This window comes from Engraulis encrasicolus, chromosome 6 (assembly GCF_034702125.1).
Source record: "Engraulis encrasicolus isolate BLACKSEA-1 chromosome 6, IST_EnEncr_1.0, whole genome shotgun sequence".
In the NCBI taxonomy this organism is placed as follows: domain Eukaryota; kingdom Metazoa; phylum Chordata; class Actinopteri; order Clupeiformes; family Engraulidae; genus Engraulis; species Engraulis encrasicolus.
This window is the reverse complement of record NC_085862.1, coordinates 22,544,183-22,564,521: the sequence shown is the minus strand read 5'-3', so window position 1 is coordinate 22,564,521 and position 20,339 is coordinate 22,544,183. Positions and strand designations below refer to the sequence as shown.

Sequence of the window (20,339 nt, the reverse complement as noted above, 5' to 3'; positions counted from 1 at the left end):
ACTAGGCCTACCTATTATGATACATTAGAATTCTAATGTGTCAACAATAGGTACCCATCACATTGTGTCATACTTGACAGAGCAGGCCGCAATAACATGTAAAGGCAGCTGGGTCAACATCTCTCCACCCACCACAGGTGTTTTTCAACCTGTGGTTTCTTGGAATTGGCAATGGCCTGTTGCTGTTTTGGGTGGGGGTACTGTAGGTACTGACTTTTTAATATATCTGAACTAATTATCCTTTGAACTATTTGATCCATCTGCAATATCAAAAGGCCCAACACTTTTTAAAAATAATAATAATTGTTGTTATTGGGTTGTTATTGAGGTAGGCTATGCTGTGATTTATTTAGTCTGTATTTCAGAATGGTACTGCATACAGTCCGTTACTGTTGTCTTGGGTAGATCTTCATATAATGCGTTTAGGTGAGCGCCTATTTAAGACAGTCGCTTAGGTCTAACAAGCTTACAGTAAATTCACTCGCTATTCGTCAATGCAGCGCGTAAATCCAAGAGCAACTACCAGTGAGGGTAAGCGTTATTCGGTGCCCAGTCTGTAGCAACCAATCGCTTACGCTCTTACAAGAATTATGATCAACACTTTCAGTGGTTTGGTAGTTTCCCTGTCTCAGCCCAGCCTTCAAACTAAAGAACAGACTTGTATTTATTTTCCAGCTGGTCGTGCGTCGCTGGCGAGGTTGTTGTTCGTTTCGCCGGTGTAGCCTACTGACTTGCTGTATGTGATAGGTAGGCTTAGGCTAGTCTATTCATTCGGAAAATTCAACGCTTGGTAGAAAGTGAAAATGCAGTCATGGTGCACCATAATCTACTTATTTCGATAAACAGCAAAAAAAACGTCGCCCTCGCTGGAGTTGTGCCATGTAGAGAAAGCAAGCTGGCTGTTGGTGCCGACATTGCTTGTCTTGTAGAATAAGAGCATGTATAGTTTCTCCAAATGATTGCGCTTCAACGCTCGAATTTGCCACGCCAATCAGAATGAATAAATGCAAAACTTCTGCTAGCTCTTCCGTTCAAGGAGAGGAGCCAACTCCCTGCGTAAAGCTTCAGTGTAGCAGAGACGCAGCAGAACATGAGGAGGAAGAATTGGGAGATCTTGAAATTACGAAGTCCCCCAGTGACCCAAAGAAGTACAGGTGAGGCAGGTGACTCGATCGCTATTCCACCAGTCTGTCAGCCACGCTTGGGCACTAACATTTTCCTGCTACTTCGTTCGTGTTCACAGGTACGTAGAGCTGAGAAATGGTTTGAGAGTGCTTCTCGTATCAGATCTCAACAGAAGCGATGGAGTGTCCTGTGACGGGCCAGAGGACACTGACACGGATCTGGAAGAGAGTGAGGAAGATGACGAGGATTACTCCGGACAGAGCTCCGAGGCGGGAGGTGACTCCGTGGACAGCAGTAGAGAACATAAGACTGGAAAGACAGGCAGTTCTGAGAAGCAGGTTTGAGACACCGAGTCGTGGCCATTAAGGTGGAGAACTCGTGAAAGGTTTCATAAACTGACATCATCTCACTGTGCTTTTTCCCTAGTCGGCAGCAGCCCTTTGTGTTGCTGTGGGCAGCTTCAGCGACCCAGATGAGCTTCCTGGCCTAGCGCACTTCCTCGAACACAGTGAGCTTCTCTGTTTTCCCTTGGCATATCTGAATTAACACCACAAGTGGATTCAATTGTGAATCTACACATTTTATAGGCAAATAGACATATTTTGTGTGTATTTGTATTTGATAAGTGATGAGAATGATGACATATTAGGCTGCATACAGTAGGGCTGTGATGAGATGATTTTGCTCAGATATACACTCAAGTGCCAAAAGTATTTGCTAATGTGTCTTGACCCACACATGAACTTAAGTGTCATACCATTCATAACTCGTAGGGTTCAAGATGATGTCGCTCCACCTTTTGCAGCTATTACAGCCTCAACTCTTCATTTTTCCATAAGTGCATTGGTGAGCTCACACACTGATGTTTGTCGAGAAGGCATGGCTCTCAGTCGCCATTCTAATTCATCCCAAATGTGTTCTATCAAGTTCAGGTCAGGACTCTGTGCAGGCCAGTCAAGTTCATCCACACCAGACTCTGTCATCCAGGTCTTTATGGACCTTGCTTTGTGCACTGGTGCACAGTCATGTTGGAAGAAGAAGAGACCCGCTCCAAACTGTTGTACATAATAGAAGTCCGCAACACTGTTAATGCTCCCAGTGATTTATTTGAAATCACTGGGAGCATTAACAGTGTTGCAGACTTCTATTATTTACTTCAGTTACTTTATTTTGTCCAGCACCTGTACCACTGATGTGCGCGCATTCTCTACCTCCTTCCGCTCCAAACTGTTCTCACCAGGTTGGGAGCATGGAATTGTCAAAAATGTTTTGGTATCCTGAAGTGTTCAAAGTTCCTTTCAGTGGAATTAAGTGGCCATGGCCAAATCCTCAAAAAAATGACACCACACCATACGTTCACCAAATTTCGCACTTGGTACAATGAAGTCCAAAATGTGCCGTTCTCCTGGCAACCTTAAAATCCAGACTCATACATCAGATTGACACATGGAAAAGAGTGACTCATCACTCCAGAGAGCACATCTCCACTGCTCTAGAGTTCAGTGGTGGCGAATACTTTGGACAAACATCAACTGTGTGACCTGGTCAAAAATTCCTCTAAACACTCTCCTCAATCATGTGGACAGCCTTCCAAGAAGAGTTGAGGTTGTAATAGCTGTAATATCTGCAAAAGGTGGACCAACATCATATTGAAACTTGTGGGTTAGGAATTGAATGGCACTTAAGTTCACGTGTGACTCAAGGCAGGTTAGCGAATATTTTTGGCAGTGAGTGTACATGAGCTGAATATGATCTGGTCATTTTTTTTAGTGGTGTTTATGGGCAGCAAGAAATACCCCGCTGAGAATGGTTTTGACGCTTTCCTGAAGAAACATGGAGGGAGTGACAACGCCTCAACCGACTGTGAAAGAACTATCTTTCAGTTTGATGTTCAGAGAAAGTACTTTAAAGAGGCATTGGACAGGTGAGCCCCCGAATAAAGTTTGCGACTGTCCTCTGTATGCCATCTACAGTTCAAAGAGAACTTGGTCATTCCTTTTTCCTCTCGGGACAGTGTCTGACCATATTACTGACCATGTTACAGCATAGTAATACATTAGTTTTTACAGCATAGTGTAGCGTTACACTTGGCACTATTTTGTTATATTCTAATAGTGTACTATTATTCCCTGAGTTCTGGGTCAATCGCATTATTGCTTGCTAAATCACAGAATAAGTGCCTAGTCTAGAAATTGGTCAGTGTTAGTAGATCTCACTACAGAAGCACCTCTGCAGGTGGTGGAAGTGGAACCTCTTGAATATTTAGACCAATTGCGTCTTGTTTTAGAAATCTCAACAGGTCTACCATTAACCAGCACACTGTAATGAGATGATGCATGTGTTATCATAATCACATACCAGGGGCTTTATTGATTTTTGTCCATAGATGGGCCCAGTTCTTCATTTGCCCTCTGATGATCCAGGATGCTGTTGATAGGGAGGTGGAGGCTGTGGATAGTGGTGAGTACATCTCTTATCTCATGTGCCCACCATAGAGCTTTAGCACACACAATATCTGCGGTGGTGGTGATTGGGGCAAAACCATAGTAGCCCAGATGCACAGCGTTTCAGGGATATACAAACCCCAACTCCGGTGAAGTTGGGACGTTTGGTAAACAGTGAATAAAATCAAAATGCTATCATTTTCAAAACATTCAATCTATTCATCAGATGGAGAATAGTGAAAAGACAACATATTAGTGAAAGCCCATTGGGAAACTCCAACTCCCATTGTCATTGTGACACAGCACTCCACAGCACACAAGTGAACACTGCACACTGCACACAACGAAATTGCATTTATGCCTCACCCGTGCAAGGGGGCAGCCCTCAGTGGCGCCCCATGGGGAGCAGTGCGGTGGGACGGTACCATGCTCAGGGTACCTCAGTCATGGAGGAGGATGGGGGAGAGCACTGGTTGATTACTCCCCCCACCAACCTGGCGAGTCGGGAATCGATATTAACTGTTAAAACCGAGAAAAAATATTGTTTTGGGGGATTTATGTACTCATTTCTAATTTGATAAATCCAACACGTCTCAAATAAGTTGGGACGGGGATCAGTGAAATTTAGTAAACATCCAAATAAGATAAAACAACAAGGAAGAACATTTCAAAATGAATTGTACTGACGGACAATATAGGTGTCCAGGTATAAGATCATCACAGAGAGGCTGAGTCACTCAGAATTAAAGATGCAAAGGGAATAATTACCATAGTTATTACATACATTTTTGAATTCCCTTTGATTTACCACGATTGAGTGTATATAAGACATATTTTTGTTACTAAAATCATTGTATAGGTTCATGGCATCATGAAATATATATTGGCTGTAGTCTCACTCTAATTCCTGGAGTGCTAGATCTATTGAAAATTGACCATATTAAGAATGCTTAATGCGTGCAAATGATACAGGGGTGTAACATTCTCCTAAGCACCTGAGCTCACTTGAAATAGACCCAGAAGACATGGGAAACTGTCCTTTGCTTACAGAAGTCAGCAGAAGTTGTAGAAGTCCATTCTTTTTGACAATAATAGAGCACTGCACATCCTGTGCTACAGTGAAAATGGACCATCCAACTTGTGTTAGTGCTAGCTTCAAAAGTCAGCCTCCATGATGGCATGCGGCTGCAGTAGTGCATTGGTTAAGATGTTCTCACTCATCTGTAGAGTTAAATGCAGTGCTGAATGGTATAAATGGGTTTTAAACAGCATGAAAAGCCACTCATGCATTATATTTTGAAGGGAGATCTTCGATTACTGCCACATAGTAAGGTCAAATTGCATTCTCTACTATGTTTTAACAGTTTGGCTCCATCATAAGGACCGACAGGTGATAAAATGGTGGGCTTTTGGTCAAGACCTGTCACACTGTAAGCACTACAGAAAGGAAAACATTGCAAAACATGACAAGGAATACACCCACCATTTAAGCTGGTGAAATCATGTCCAAGATAGGAATTAACACTGTTTTTTTATATAAAATCATCTCATCGGTTAATGTATTTAACTGTTAAGTGTTGCCTTTTGTTTTGTTTGTAGTCTTCCTCGACATTTGCTGCCATTTATTGTCCCCGTCCCAACTCTTTTGAGACGTGTTGGATTTATCAAATTAGAAATGAGTACATATGTCCCCCAAAACAATATTTTTTCTCGGTTTTAACACTTAATATGTTGTCTTTTCACTATTCCCCATCTAATGAATAGATTGAATGTTTTGAAAATGATAGCATTTTGATTTTATTCACTGTTTACCAAACGTCCCAACTTCACCGGAGTTGGGGTTTGTACAATAGTAAATGAAGACTTTCTATAGGTCTATTGACACACAGTTCGTATTGCATTGGTGTTTATGGACAACGCTGGGGATATTATTTACAAAAATAATAAACTGGTGGTATATAGTACTTCTCTAGTAACTGCAAGTTAGTCTCTAGTTTCTACAGGTTCAAATCCAGACTGGGTTATTTTTTCCAGAAGAAGGAGGATAGGAGTGGATGAGTAGGGTTGTGGATTGGGATCTCTGTAAATTGAGGTGCGTGATGTGTGCTGCCTTGCAGAGTATCAGCTTGCTCGACCATCAGACAGTCAAAGGAAAGAAATGCTGTTTGGAAGTCTCGCCAAACCAAACCATGTGATGAGCAAATTCTGCTGGGGTGAGTCTTTCAGTTGGTTCTTTGTTTCTCCCATAGGATGACCATTACTTGTGTGTGTGTGTGTGTGTTTTTAAATTTTTCAAATTAAAAAAAATCTTTATTATATCTAACATGTCACCATGCCAGAAAATTGTCTTTGATTGAAGTCTGTGTGTGTGTGTGTGTGTGTGTGTGTGTGTGTGTGTGTGTGTGTGTGTGTGTGTGTGTGTGTGTGTGTGTGTGTGTGTGTGTGTGTGTGTGTGTGTGTGTGTGTGTGTGTGTGTGTGTGTGTGTGTGTGTGTGTGTGTGTAATTTGAGAAATGAATGTTCTGTGTGTGTATAACACTAGGGATGAAGAAACTTTTGTATATTGTTTTTTGTTTCCGCAGGAAATGCTCAGACATTAAAACATGAACCCAAGGAGAAGGGTATCAACACCTACAACCGTTTGAGGGAATTTTGGAAGAGATATTACTCAGCCCACTTCATGACCCTGGTTGTCCAGTCCAGAGGTATCACATCCAGGGTCAATAACAAATATTTTATGGCTGGTGCACATTGTACAATTTTGTAAGCAACTAATTTCCAGCACCGTACCAGATTTTCAAAAAGGTCGAGCATGACATGACATGGATGGATATATGGTAGCTATGGATAGAAATACGGCAGCCTGACAAAAAGACTAGCATGTTACAGTTTTAGAAGTTTTTCTGGAGTCGAATATCATGGGAATAAAAACACAGAGTGCCTCTGCAATATCAACTTTGTCATGCTTTAGAAATTTGGCTACTATTGTTACTAAGATGACTTTTGGCAGACAAGAGACAGACACTCGATTCTTTACAACGCACAGTCTTGTGTGCGGTGTGGATAGCCTCCCAACCAAGACGTCAGCGTCTGAATCTAATATTATCAGTAGACACGACAAAAATCATACAGTGTACACCAGTCAAAATCGTGTAGAAAAACCTGTCAAAACTCAAGTAGGTTGTGTGTATGTAGGCTACTGTATTCACAGGGCGTAGGCTACTGTATTCACAGGGCGTGACAAAGATTTACACCCCTTGAATCACTATAAAATAGACAGTTATTAAAATTCATGTGCTTTCCAAAGAGTACTAGAATTTACAGACATTTTGTATTCACAATACGAATCATACACATTTCTTTTGTTTTGGGGACTGTTGCAGGCCCCATAGCATAGACTTTGGGACAACAGTTTGAGACTTGGTGCGGATCAAACAATATAACATTTGAATTCTATTACACTTTTTAAATTGCATGGATTTTAATAAAAAAACCTACTTTAAAATTATTTAAACTGCATACATATATGGGACATTGTGTATTGTGACATTTCTAATTTAAAGTTAAGCTTCTTATGAAGATACCCTATCATGATTTTTGTTATTGTTATTGCTGGATTATCTAAGAAGCATATTCATTGCTTGTAAATAAGTTGTCAATAATTAAACAATTCATGTAATTAATAGTTTCATTGACTCTGGTTTCATTACCTGACGTCAATTACTATAAAATGTCACTGACCCATAAACACTCAACAAACTAATACCTAATAACTGAGGCATTATGTCCTTGTATCTTGTTTCTTGTCTTAGCCGTTTTGGGAATGTGTCTGTGACCTGTACTGACTTATCCTTCTGTTCCTGAATTTCTCCACAGAGAAGTTGGACACCCTTGAGGAATGGGTTAGGGAGATCTTCAGCAAAATCCCAAACAAGTATGTTCTGCACCTTTTTTTAGAAAATAGAGATAAATGTACATAAAATATGATATGACTGTAATGTTCTTTTTTATTTCTTTTGTCATAAACTTTTTTTTACATTCCATCAGTGGACAGTCTCAGCCAGACTTCTCTCACCTGAAAGATCCATTTGATACACCTGCTTTCAACAAGATGTACAGAGGTAACCCTTTACTGTAGTTATCCACTTGCTTGCTTACTTACTTACTTACTTGCTCACTTACTTACCGTACTTACTCACTTGCTTACCTACTTCTTTTAAAAAGAAAAACAAAGGCAAAGAAATGTATACATCATGGCTGTCTGTGAACCAAAAATTATTTGAAACTTAAATGTATTTGGTCAACAGTGGTACCTGTGAGGAAAGTCCATGCTCTGAATATCACTTGGGCATTACCACCTCAAGCCGTCCACTATAGGTGAGTTGAGTAAAATCCTTTTAAAATTAGATTTTAGGCGTTTACACCTTCCTATCCTATCAATCAGACATGACGAGAGATGGGGAGGGATCAGAAAATAACCTACAAACGCACGCTATACTGATGTAGGTCTCACTATCCACAATGTGAGCATTGAACATTTTATCGCTCAGCATTACCAACACCCATCAAGCACACAAATAAAGAAATTCTGTGTTTGCATTTTACCCATGGCTGAAATGATTGTAGAAGTAGGTTAGGTTATGCTCAGGGTAAGTTAGTCCCATGGGAGTCTGGCAGGGAGTGCTGGTCATTCCCCTCCCCCAGGCTACTCACTCACTTGTAGGTGTGAGAAAGGAACTGTACCTGTGACCCTTTTAGACACAGCTCCAACTCCTTAACTGGCAGCTCGTGACCTTGTCTTCTGCTCTAGCCTCTGCACTATAGTGTTATGTGTTTGGTTCTGCAGGGTGAAGCCTCTGCACTATTTATCCTGGCTGATAGGACATGAGGGTGCTGGGGGCATCCTCTCACAACTACGAAAAAGGTGAGTCATACTGAATGCAAAACGCTCACCACATAATGCAGTATGTAGCGGGAGAACAACAACAAGGCAACTTGCATGTAATATGTTTGAACAAGTTAATATTCAGACACAGTTGTACTGTCAAACAGGTCCATCTGTGTGCCCAATTCTGTGTGTGTGTGTGTGTGTGTGTGTGTGTGTGTGTGTGTGTGTGTGTGTGTGTGTGTGTGTGTGTGTGTGTGTGTGTGTGTGTGTGTGTGTGTGTGTGTGTGTGTGTGTGTGTGTGTGTGTGTGTGTGTGTGTGTGTGTGTGTTGTTTTTTTCACACTGTTGCTCTGTGCAGGTGCTGGGCTGTGGCACTGTCTGGCGGGAACAGTGAAACAGGCTTTGACCAAAACACCACCTATTCCATCTTCTCCGTCTCAATAAACCTGACAAGCAAGGGCTTCCAAAATGTCTTTGAGGTGAGTAAATTATATTTGTTAATAATAATAATGATAATGATAATAAGACATCAGTTTTTACAGTGCTTTTCATGGTACCCAAAGATGCTTTAGTTTACAGTTGGTTCAAACACACACACACACACACACACACACACACACACACACACACACACACACACACACACACACACACACACACACACACACACACACACACACACACACACATCTTGAAGTTTTACTTCGCTTGTGAATGATTCTGACTTACTGGCAGTATCGCTGATATTAATGCTACATGTCTACTTTAGGTGGCTGACTTGGTCTTTCAGTATATGAAGATGATGCAGGTGATGGGGCCACAAGAAAGGTGAACTGACTGAATGACATGAGAGAAAGGCAAAATGAATGTATGACCGGCTATTTCAATTGTAATTTGCCAGGCAACCTTAGCCCAATTGTTAGGGAGTTGTCCTTCACATCGTAAAGCCTGGCTCCAACTACACGACTCCCGATTTTGTGCCTGAGTTTGACGTCGGGATGCGGCACACACATGAAGAGAATCGCAACTGTCAATCTTATCACAGATCGCAAACACAGAGACAATTGCACGACGTTCTATTTCCAGTCGCAAATATCAAACACTGTTTGATTTCTACGATTTGCGATCGCCGACTCGTTGAGCTGCCAAAGTTCTATCTTAGAATGTCGCACATGACGAGGAAATCTTTCCCGACAATCGCATGCAATGGTCCTGGGGGGTAACGTTCCACTGATTGTCGTAAGGGGTGTTTTCGGCCGAGAATCGGGCCGATAGTTGTGTAGTTTGAGCCTGGCTTAAAGGACCAGTTCGGTCAATTTCAACATGCAGTTGTAATGCTCACACTACCCTGGACTTGTCAGTACCTGAGCTTTTTTTTTCTTCTTCTTCAGCCTTTTCCGAGATCTTGGTCATTGTAATGGGGGCAGCTCTTTGTTTACATTTCATAAAAACATTTTTATTTATTCCCAAAAACATCCGAAAGGTTATACAACATCAGCAGACAGCTAGCAAACAGTGATCCCTTTTGGGAAAATATTTGGAGTAGGCTTATGCTCATTTTTAAAAAAAATGTAAACAAAAGTTGCCCCCATTAGAATAGCTCATATTTCGGAAAGGTCTGGGCCAAAATCTGCGGCGTCACCGGGTACTGACAAGTCAAGGGTAGCGTGAGCAATACAACAGCACATTGAAATTGGCAGGAGTGCTCCTTTAAGGGTGCAGTATGGATTCCCTCAGCAGTAGGAAGAACAGGCTCTCCTACTCCCTCACCCTTTGTGCTGGGAATATGCATTTTGTACATTATTATTATCTGTATTTGAATAACCAATGTTTTATGTTATTTTTACAGTTTATCCTTTGAGATTACTAGAAACCAAGCACAATAGAAATGCTGACTGTTACTAAAATCTAAAATCTTCCTTATGGTTCACTCTCTCCAGGATTTACTCTGAAATTCAGAAGATTGAAGCAAACGAGTTTCATTTTCAAGAACAGGTGACTTACTTTCTGCCTCTGAGTCTCAGTGTTTGCTCAGTTTTGTATACCATGTATCCTCCTGTCACTCATTCACACTATAAACCTAACTAAAAGGACAAGTGCACTATTTTGAACAGCCCCTTCTGAGCTGTCTGCGGTGAGTCCCCCTCTCTTTTTGTTTTATGCAGCATTTTGTAAATAAATGTTTTTGCCAAAATAAAACCAAATGCCGAATAAAACATGACCGAATACTTATTTTGCGTTCAAACTTGTTAGAGAATGCCAGTGGACACCCCTAGGTACTTGGTGAGATGCATATTTTTGAAAACAAATGTTTAGGGTGATTTCAAGAACATATTTGGATATGTCCATATCTGCCATTCTACTGTAATGCCGGTTGAGACAAAATCCAAAATAGCCAAACAACGGAGACAGCAGCAAACATAAAAAAATAAACAGTGAGAGAGACTCCAAAACATTGCCGGCAACTCAGAAAAGGGGATTAATATTCAAAATAGTACACTTGTCCTTCAATGTTATTATTATGCATAATTTCTGCTATGGCCTGAGAATGTACAGTTTATAGTTAACTCTAAATTCAGTTTGTCTTTACATAATCAATTTAACACAACTCATCTTTTGAACAGTCAGATCCAATTGAGTTTGTGGAGAATGTCTGTGAGAACATGCAGCTCTATCCTAAGGAGGACTTCTTGACTGGAGATCAGCTGATGTTTGAGTATGATCCAAAGGTAATGTGACACAAACAGCATTTCACTAGTCATGAGGAGATGGGTTTTTTTTACCACAGCCATTTTGTTTAAACTTTACCACAAATGGATAGTTTTTTTTCTAGTCAAGCATGGCCTCCTATCAGAAGATACTATAGACTGTGTTGCTGATTTTTTTCAGTAAATAGATGAAAACATATTCAAAATGTGAAATCTAAAAGATTTGTTCATTCAATTCTCTGCAGGTCATCAGTGCGGCTTTGACCCTCATGACTCCAGACAAGGCCAACTTCATCCTGCTGTCTCCTGAGCATGACAACCAGTGGGACTGCAAGGAGAAGTGGTTTGGTGCTCAGTACAGAGTAGAAGGTGAGACAGATCCTGCCTTCAAAACATTTTTGGAACTTTTAATGACTTATATGGTCAGCTTACATAATAGTATCGCAATTTTGGTCTCAAATATGTTGTGACTGGCAGTTATCTGACTCCTCTCAACAAAAGAAAAGTGTGACAATTAGACTAGCTTATCAGACATTTGTTTATGACATATGTGAGTATTGCAGTCAGTTGAATGCACTACAGTACATGGTGGTGTGGCCAGTCTGCTGATGAAGAGCAATAGGGAATTTGTACCTTTTAAGGTCTTATGGTGGACCATAGTAGTTAATAATAATAATAATAATAATAATAATAATAATAATATGAACCGACTGTCACGTTAAGAGAAAAATATCTAATCAAATATAGTAATGAGCTTGTAATAAAGATAACGCCCTTTACCAAAAACACATCAACTTACCTGCTGTAATTTAGAGTACACACTTGAGTAAGCCGTTATATCCTTATCCTTATATCCTTATCCCGTTACCAATAATAGAATTTTTTAAATTTTTAATTTTTCTTTAATGACATTGTAAGATCTTGGTGGTATTGTTCTGTTTATTTGCTACACACGGTACTATAAGTTGTGTCTGTTGTAGGGATTTTATAATTCATCCTCACAGATTTAATTATTCATCTACAACTCAACAATTATTAATAAATGAATGCATAATATTTTTTGTAAATGTTTTGTAAACCTTTTTTCTCGCTACAGACATACCTCAGAAGTGGAGAAGCCGCTGGGCTGGGGATTTTGAAGCGAACTCTGACCTCCATCTTCCTTTTGAAAACAAGTTCATTGGTTTGTGTGACTCAAGAACACAGAAATCCAAAGAGGAAAATATCAACAATATTGAAATATTTTGAAGTCAGAAAGATAACTTTCTTTCTCTTTTTAAACAGCTACGGATTTTGCTCTGAAAACATCCGACTGCTCTGATACTGTATTCCCAGTCAGAGTGTTAGACACAAAACGAGGCAGCCTGTGGTTTAAGAAGGACAACAAGTTTAAGATACCTAAAGGTTAGTATTGTACATGGAATTTGGTCATGTACAGTATGTTTTGTGGTCTCTCTGTGCGTGTGCATGCTTTGTGTTATTGTGAAACATCATACAGACACTAGTCTGCAATAAAAAAATTTATTATATATATATATATATATATATATATATATATATATATATATATATATATATATATATATATATATATATATATATATATATATATATATATATAACCTGGCCCTGATGAAGACCTGGTCAGGTCGAAACATGTCGACTTTTTAATATAACCCCAGCCCAGTACCATTAAAGGCTTTTTAATGTAACTTCCCGTTTGGACACCTTATTTTGGAGTGCCTGGATGAACTCTTCTTTCTATATATATATATATATATATATATATATATTTATATATTTATATTATTATTATATTATTATATATATTATTATTATTTTGTTTCAGCATATGTGCGTTTATATCTGCTGACGCCAATCATTCAGCAAAGCCCAGCAAAGTAAGTATTGCAATGGATCATTTCCCGAATAGTGGGTACTATATGCATAGATCACTAATAGACATGCAGTACATAAATGCAAAAATTATTTTGCCCCCAGATATGTTTGCTTTCTTATACACTATTGTCTTGTTTTATTCTATTAATGCGTTAATGATCAAGAGTGAGTGCCAGGCTACACTGTTTTACAACATTTCACAGGATTTTGCTGGACTTTTTTGAGCATATCCTCCCCCATAACAATATTATTGCTAGGTTTTAACAGCTGATATGTTGTCTTTGCTCACATTTCTCTCTTATGTGTGGTTGAATGTTTTGATCTTTTTATGCACATGTTGCCAAGGGTCCCAACTTTTTGGGGGGAGGCTTAGCATTGTAACGTTACATGCATAGTTGGCACAATAGATGTTCAGAGATGGCTCTAAACTGACTCTCGCGCAAAGTCAGTACTCTGAACTTACATTTTACAATATCAGCGATAACCTGACTTTCAGTTTAGTGTAACATTCTGTAACCAACATGGGCATGCTGGAAGTACTATGTTAACGTAGTATAGAAACACACCTTCCCTATATATTAGTAAGAAGAACTGCAGTGACCATTCTCAGAATAGCCAGAAGAGGTCACTGAAGTCCATTCCATAGCGTCCAACAAAATTCACGTGTTACATCGACCCTTTGATATCTCTCTTCTTTGTTACTTTACTATAAATCTTGTCTTTTGTACTTTGATCTTTTGTTACAGTACAATTTTGCCTTGTAAATTGAATTAACTAAAACAATAAATACCAACAGGAGAGGAATAAGAGTATCTTTATTCTTCCTTCTTACCTCACTGTAGAAGAAATAGTGAAATAGCCCAAGTTGTGTCTTGACTATCCTCATTTATATACTTGTGTTACTGTCTTCCCATTTCTCCTTTACCAGTCTGGTACTGTTTGACATCTTTGTAAATATCCTGGCGCACAATCTTGCTGAGCCGGCGTATGATGCGGATGTGGCCCAGTTGGAGTACAAGCTGGTGGCGGGGGAGCACGGCCTGATCATCCGGGTGAAGGGCTTCAACCACAAACTACCTGTATGTTGACACCACACTGGTGGATAGTGGGACATGTGTTGTTGCTTTTAAAAATAGCATACCATACTATTTATCTAATATGCTATGTTAAATTATTGCTCAAAACTATTTAAAGTGTGTAATTTAAGTTGTTTATTTTATGCTGCTTATTCACAAATTTGTTTTTTTTTGTTTCCTGAATGTACCCCAAGTGAATACAGTAGATAAGAGTCTAATACACCCCTGTTCAAATGGCAGGTTTTTGTGATGCAAAAAATTTACAGGAATAATTCCACAACTTTTTCATCTTTAATAAAAACTATAACCTGCACAGTGCAATTTAAAAACAAACTCAATGCTTTAAAGGCTAAGAATGTAAAATAAGAAACTTGAATTAACATTGTTGCATACGTAAATATGCACACCCCCAAACTAATATTTAGTCGCAGCACCTCTGACTGTTAATTCAAAATGGCAGCTTTTGCATGGAGACGCTCCAACTATTCCTGTATGAATGAAAAGTGTACAATTCCAAGACAATACTTATAGATTGGTAGACTAGTAAATATTCATGTCAAAGGTGATATTTGCAAATGGGCATTATCATTTCTGGAAATGAGATCAATTTCCGGTCAATTCTGGTTCTAGAAATTAAAAATCCCGCCACAGTTTCCTTCTAACACAAGTGACGTCAATGGCAGCTGGTCTACCTCTCTTGAATAATCAATATGATCAGCTGACTCTGAGCTGGTTGCATCCAATTTGTTGCAGGGTTTTTACTTTCTGAACCTGGGATTGGCACCTCTGGAAATGAACTACTAAAAATAGTGAAATAATTAATAGCGAATGTATGTAGTAATTTATGAGTCAATCATACCTCTTTGTTTGGGCTAATGCAACATTGTCATGGTTTCCCAGCTGCTGCTACAACTCATCGTGGACTACCTGGCTGACTTCAGTACTTCCCTGAACGTGTTTACAATGTTTGTGGAGCAGCTGAAGAAATCCTACTTCAACGTCCTCATCAACCCTGAGAGACTTGGCAAGTGAGTCGACCACTTGCCTCCTCTCCCCTTTTTGTGCAGAAAAATGTAGAATACCTTCATTTTTTCCAGTAAAGCCAAGGTAATGGTTATGCCCCCCCCCCCCCCCCCTTCCCCAGAGACGTACGCCTTCTGATCCTGGAACACTGTCGTTGGTCGATGATGCAGAAGTACGAGGCTCTCATGGAGGGTCTGAGCGTGGACGATCTCATGAACTTCGTCAAAAGTCTGAAGTCTGAGCTGTATGTGGAGGGTTTGGTACAAGGCAACTCTACCAGTGCAGTGAGTGCCTTAATATGCAAATATGTCCCAGCAGGGTGATGACCTCCCTATAATGTGTATAGTGTAAAGTAAAAGAATGAGGCATGTAACTCGGGCAATCACTAACCTCCTGGCGGAGGTAAATATATAACACACACATACTACAGTGATACCAATAGGACTACATATTGGTGAATGTAGAACAACAGTTATTATCACCACCTCTTTTCATGACGGGCAAATAGGGTCAAAAAGATCCACCGGGCTCTGCACTAGTAGAGTATAAAGTAAAAAATGAGGCATGTAATATACAGTATATTTAAGTCAAAAAAGTTTGCTCCAGTTTATGTCCACAGACTTAATTTTTTATTTTTTTTTTGTATTAGGTATATGACAGGAGCCTTGTGGGCGCCTGCATTTTTTAAAACTTTTTTTTTTTTGGTAAACGCACCAAGTAAGAGTTGAAAGACCAACCTTTTTGTTTTCCAGGACATACAGTTGAAATGCTGTTTCTCTCCTCTCTGACAGATATTAGAAAGCCTGCACATCGGCAATAGAAAATTATAACTGGTTTCTGACTTGTTTTTGTTGAATGGTACAGTAGTCTTTCTCTATTCCGGAGCATACGGAAAGTGTTAGATATTCCAAACAGCTGAGCTTCATAGACATTACATTTGTGAAATGGATCTATTCAAGTGTACCTTGGTTCAAATCCATCCACCCTTGAATGGACAAATGTTTTGGCAATCAATAGCAATGTTATCTTTCATATCCTCTGAAAACTAGCTAAGAAACCATACATTTTGCCCGGGCCTGTAAGCTTACAGTATGAACACAACTGTAGCTCATTTAAAAGAATCACACTGATTTAGCACAAACAGTAGGTACATTGTTTGCCAATCACTATACAATAAAGAAATTCAACCATATAATTTTATATGTATAGCGCTGGCATAATTTATATGTATAATAATTTACCCGATAACTGCACCTTGTACTCTACACTGTATTTCCTTCCACCAGGAATCCAAGGAGTTCCTGGAATATTTAATTAAGTAAGTGATAATGCTAATTTGTCCCTTTACATTCAATTCTTTCTAATATGCTGGCATACAGGATAATGGAAATTGTTAGGCTGTCTTGCCACCAAAACTGTACACAAGTCACTAGATGGCAGTGTTTCTTTGAAATCCAGATCATGTTTTACGTTCCATATTCCACATCTTTAATCTTCAACTGTGCCCTGTGTTCTGTCCTGTTCTGTCTCCTGCAGCAAACTTCAGTTCAGCCCACTGACAGTTGAGGCTCCGGTTCTGTTCCGCGTGGTAGAGCTGCCAGGGAAACACCACATATGCAAAGTCCGTTCCCTGAACAAGGGGGATGCCAACTCTGAGGTCACAGTGTACTTCCAGGTAACCTAGCCTTCATGTTTTGTTTTGTTTATTTTTGTTTGTTTGCTTTTTGCTTTTGGCTCCTGTGACTTTTTATGACAGTAGCCTATAGTGAGACAAAGTGACAGGAAATGAGGGGTAGATAAAGATGGAGAAGGATTGGGAATTGACGTTAGGTCCCCAGATTTACTGAATGGTATTGCAACTTAGCTCACTACACCATGGCACTGCTGTAGCCAACATGTTTTTTTTTTTTTTTTTTTTTTTTTTTTTTTTTTTTTCTTTTTTTTTAACTTCTTCCTGTTTCCCTATTTTTATAGATTGTTTTGTTTCATTTTGGATAGTAATGTGTGTTTTATCTCTTCTAGTCAGGCAGGAAGAATTTATGGGAACACACCCTGATGGAGTTACTAGTGGTAAGTTGTAGATTCCTCAGACCAGACTCCAATACAATCTCAATTCCATCATGTAAACACATGCTGCAATTCCAATAATAATCATACAAACAGTATAATGTGGTATGGAATAGTACAATGATGGCATGCCAGTGAAAGGAGACATGAGAATTCTAGCATTACTTTTTTTAATGCTATAATTACATGTTAGTTCTTTCTTTCTTTCTTTCTTTCTTTCTTTCTTTCTTTCTTATTTCTTAGATGCACATGGAGGAACCGTGCTTTGATTTCTTGAGGACAAAGGAAACACTAGGGTCAGTGTCTGAAACTCAGAAGTGAATTGAACTTCAAAATGGAAGCATGTTGTGTTTGCTTAACAATATTTGCAATATACAGAGTCCTCTTTCAGCCTAATATCCAGCTTTCCATCATAGCTACATATTTTCATAGTCATCTGATCTCTGTCCTTTTAGATATCAGGTTTACCCCCTCTGCCGTAACACCTCCGGTGTCCTTGGATTCTCTATTACAGTCGAGACACAAGCGACAAAGTTTTCGTGAGTTTGCCTCTTTATTTCATTTTCAATTATTTGCATGCATGATGTATGTGTAAAACTGTTAACGTTGCCAAGTTATTTTTGTAACATACAGAATCTGTATCTCTGATTTCCAGAATGTATGCTGCTCATTTACAAATGTTATCTTTTTCATGTATATTTACCACTTCCATCGATTTTTCAAGTATTCATTATGATTTAATGAAATTGTACACTTTACATGAATACATTCATGAATAGGTAGATTTTCTCCATGTCCCCCATTTGGAATGACCAGTCATAGACATCTTTGGCTGCAAAACATACTTTCGTCAAACCAATAAATATTAGTCCATTACATTATTTCATTATTCACGAAAACATTGAACTGTGAATGGGCAGCATACATTTTCAAAATAAATAATTGAATTTACAAATTCTACCTTTAAAATGTCCCAGAACCGATTTTGTCGAGTCCAAAGTGGAGGAGTTCCTGGTAAGCTTTGGTGAGAAGCTGATGAACCTGAGCGACGAGGCGTTTGAGATGCAGGTGACCGCCCTGATTAAGCTGAAGGAGTGCGAGGACACCCATCTGGGGGAGGAAGTGGACCGCAACTGGTTTGAAGTGGTGACTCAGCAGTACGTCTTTGACCGACTCAGCAAGGAGGTACAGTACAGAGGAAGCCAGTCCTGCCTTTAATATCGTTTCCCAAGCTAAATCCCAAGCTAAACAGTTAGAAAAAGGCATCGACCAGTTTGCTATATCGTCCATTTTTCTGACTAGTGCAATGGAAATGTAGGCCTGGCTTGGAAAGCGGTGGGGGCATTAATATGGCTAATTGTTTAGTTACACTATTTTTGCATTATATTGTTGAAAAAGTGGTGGGGACGAGCTAGGTACCTCAAAAGTGGTATGGGCATGTCCCCACCATCCACACCTAAAATTACACCCATGGGTCCGAAAGTACCCTTTTTGAGAGTAAGGGAAGAGGAAAGAGACAATTGAAACATTTTGTTTTCTGTGAAACAAGGTCACATTCTGTTGATGAGAACGTTATCTCCTATATTTTGTTCAACAAAACTTTGCTATCTTTGTGTTTTGGTTCACAGATAGAGGCTCTGAAGCGCATCACCAAAGCTGATCTACTAAACTGGTACATGGAGCACAGGCAAAGCAACAGCAAGCGACTCAGCATTCATGTGAGTAATTGAGCACGTTTGCTAATGGTATCACCAAGCAAAGTAGCGGACAGCCTGCACGTTTCGAGATTCAAAAAAAGTTTATGTTTCGCTAGTTACTGGTTAGAAACAAGTGCTCCTCATTTTGTATTGACCCTTGAAGAAGCTTGGTCTGTCAGTATGCAGCCCGCAAGCAAAAAAGTTAGCGAGAATTTCCCCTGATATGTCATCCATAAAGTTGTTGCAATATTTTGAGCAAAACTGTGCTCTTACCCTGTAAATAGAATCTTCACACTCCGCTCTTACTGGTGCAATGTGCAATTGATCACGTTTCATTGTCCAACCTCTGTACATCACACATGCATCACACATCTTTTTCTTCTGCTCTTTTACCATTTGGCCAGGTGGTTGGTTTTGGAGAGGCAGAGGGAGACAAGCCCGAGGTCGATGAGTCCAGTTGCCCGTCAACGACTCAACTTGGAGAGAAGGCATCAACAATTTCCGCATATGGAGAAGTCAACAAACTCACCTTCCTGGAGCCCTCCTCTCTGCTCTCCGACATCACCATGATCGACAACATCCGCCAGTTCACCGCGTCTCTCACCCTCTATCCATACCACAAGATTCTTAAATGAGAAGAGCCCTCTCCCCCCCAACTACATTTGTTTCAGACTGACTGTTATCCACCTGTCTATTTCTGCTACAATAGGATCGAACCACTAAAGATGTTCTTGAATGTTCAAGTCAATAAAGACAGAAATTATAAGAGCAAGAATTTCTAGAAATAAACACCACTCAAGTCACGTTGGATTGCAGCTTAACTGAAGAAGTATTTTGTGAAGCTGGTACTACTATATTGCCAGTATTTGCTTGGTAAAGTTGAACCAGGTCACTGACTATGTGGTCTTGAATGTCAAATTGTTTATGACTCCTTTACATCATGCTAACCTATTTTTGTTTAAATGTATTATTTTTGTTAAGCTGATATGTCATTTCGTAGGCCTACATTGTCAGGACATTATCAAGTACTGTATTTTGAAAGGGCATTGTGAAACAAATTCTACATTGATTGCGGGAACCCCTGTGGTTATTTATTATTATTATTATTAATTTTATGTGGTCAGTCACTAGCAACATGTTGTCCCCATAGGGGCCTTATCTAACCAAGTCATCTGTTTCAGACCACTACTGTAAAATGTAAAATGGTTTAACACAGGTGCCCTCTAGGCCTAGGCCTATTTAATGCACGGTCGCAGAGTTGCCTATAACTCATTATTTTACAAATTAAAAATAAAGTTTAAAACAGTTATTTTGGAGCACCAAAATCAGACTTGTGTGTGTGTCATACGCTTTTGTTTGATTGATTGTTTGTTTGTTTTGTGCGTGTGCCTGCCTGCCTGTCTGTCTTGTCTGT

The 20,339-nt window shown here is 39.5% G+C and overlaps 1 protein-coding gene across 2 annotated transcripts; it reads left to right on the top strand.

The window, feature by feature from the left end:
• Window positions 1-103: 103 nt before the first annotated feature.
• Window positions 104-19,728, top strand: nrd1b (nardilysin b (N-arginine dibasic convertase)). 2 transcript variants are annotated; one of them, XM_063200957.1, is made up of 31 exons: window positions 104-206; window positions 1,023-1,154; window positions 1,244-1,463; window positions 1,552-1,633; window positions 2,896-3,049; window positions 3,512-3,585; window positions 5,687-5,782; window positions 6,151-6,273; window positions 7,445-7,502; window positions 7,616-7,689; window positions 7,876-7,945; window positions 8,415-8,492; window positions 8,814-8,934; window positions 9,225-9,283; window positions 10,396-10,450; window positions 11,080-11,184; window positions 11,409-11,532; window positions 12,260-12,346; window positions 12,448-12,567; window positions 13,013-13,064; window positions 13,991-14,141; window positions 15,039-15,166; window positions 15,283-15,445; window positions 16,448-16,479; window positions 16,698-16,836; window positions 17,184-17,231; window positions 17,472-17,524; window positions 17,684-17,767; window positions 18,206-18,413; window positions 18,857-18,946; window positions 19,330-19,728. In XM_063200957.1, the coding sequence occupies exons 1-31, from the start codon at window positions 172-174 to the stop codon at window positions 19,558-19,560; spliced, it is 3,246 nt and encodes a 1,081-aa protein (XP_063057027.1). In that variant the 5' UTR covers window positions 104-171; the 3' UTR covers window positions 19,561-19,728. The 2 variants fall into 2 exon arrangements, with proteins under 2 accessions (XP_063057027.1, XP_063057028.1); XM_063200958.1 differs by lacking the exon at window positions 104-206 and having other exon boundaries at window positions 672-1,154.
• The last annotated feature ends 611 nt before the right edge of the window (window positions 19,729-20,339 follow it).

Bases quoted from the DNA above. Each gene is read 5' to 3' on its own strand.
- nrd1b (XM_063200957.1), top strand. From the start codon at position 172: ATGGCCTGTTGCTGTTTTGGGTGGGGGTACTGTAG. The intron at 13,065-13,990 runs GTAAGTATTGCA...CTCCTTTACCAG, and splicing joins ATTCAGCAAAGCCCAGCAAA to TCTGGTACTGTTTGACATCT. The intron at 17,232-17,471 runs GTAAGTTGTAGA...CTTATTTCTTAG, and splicing joins CCCTGATGGAGTTACTAGTG to ATGCACATGGAGGAACCGTG.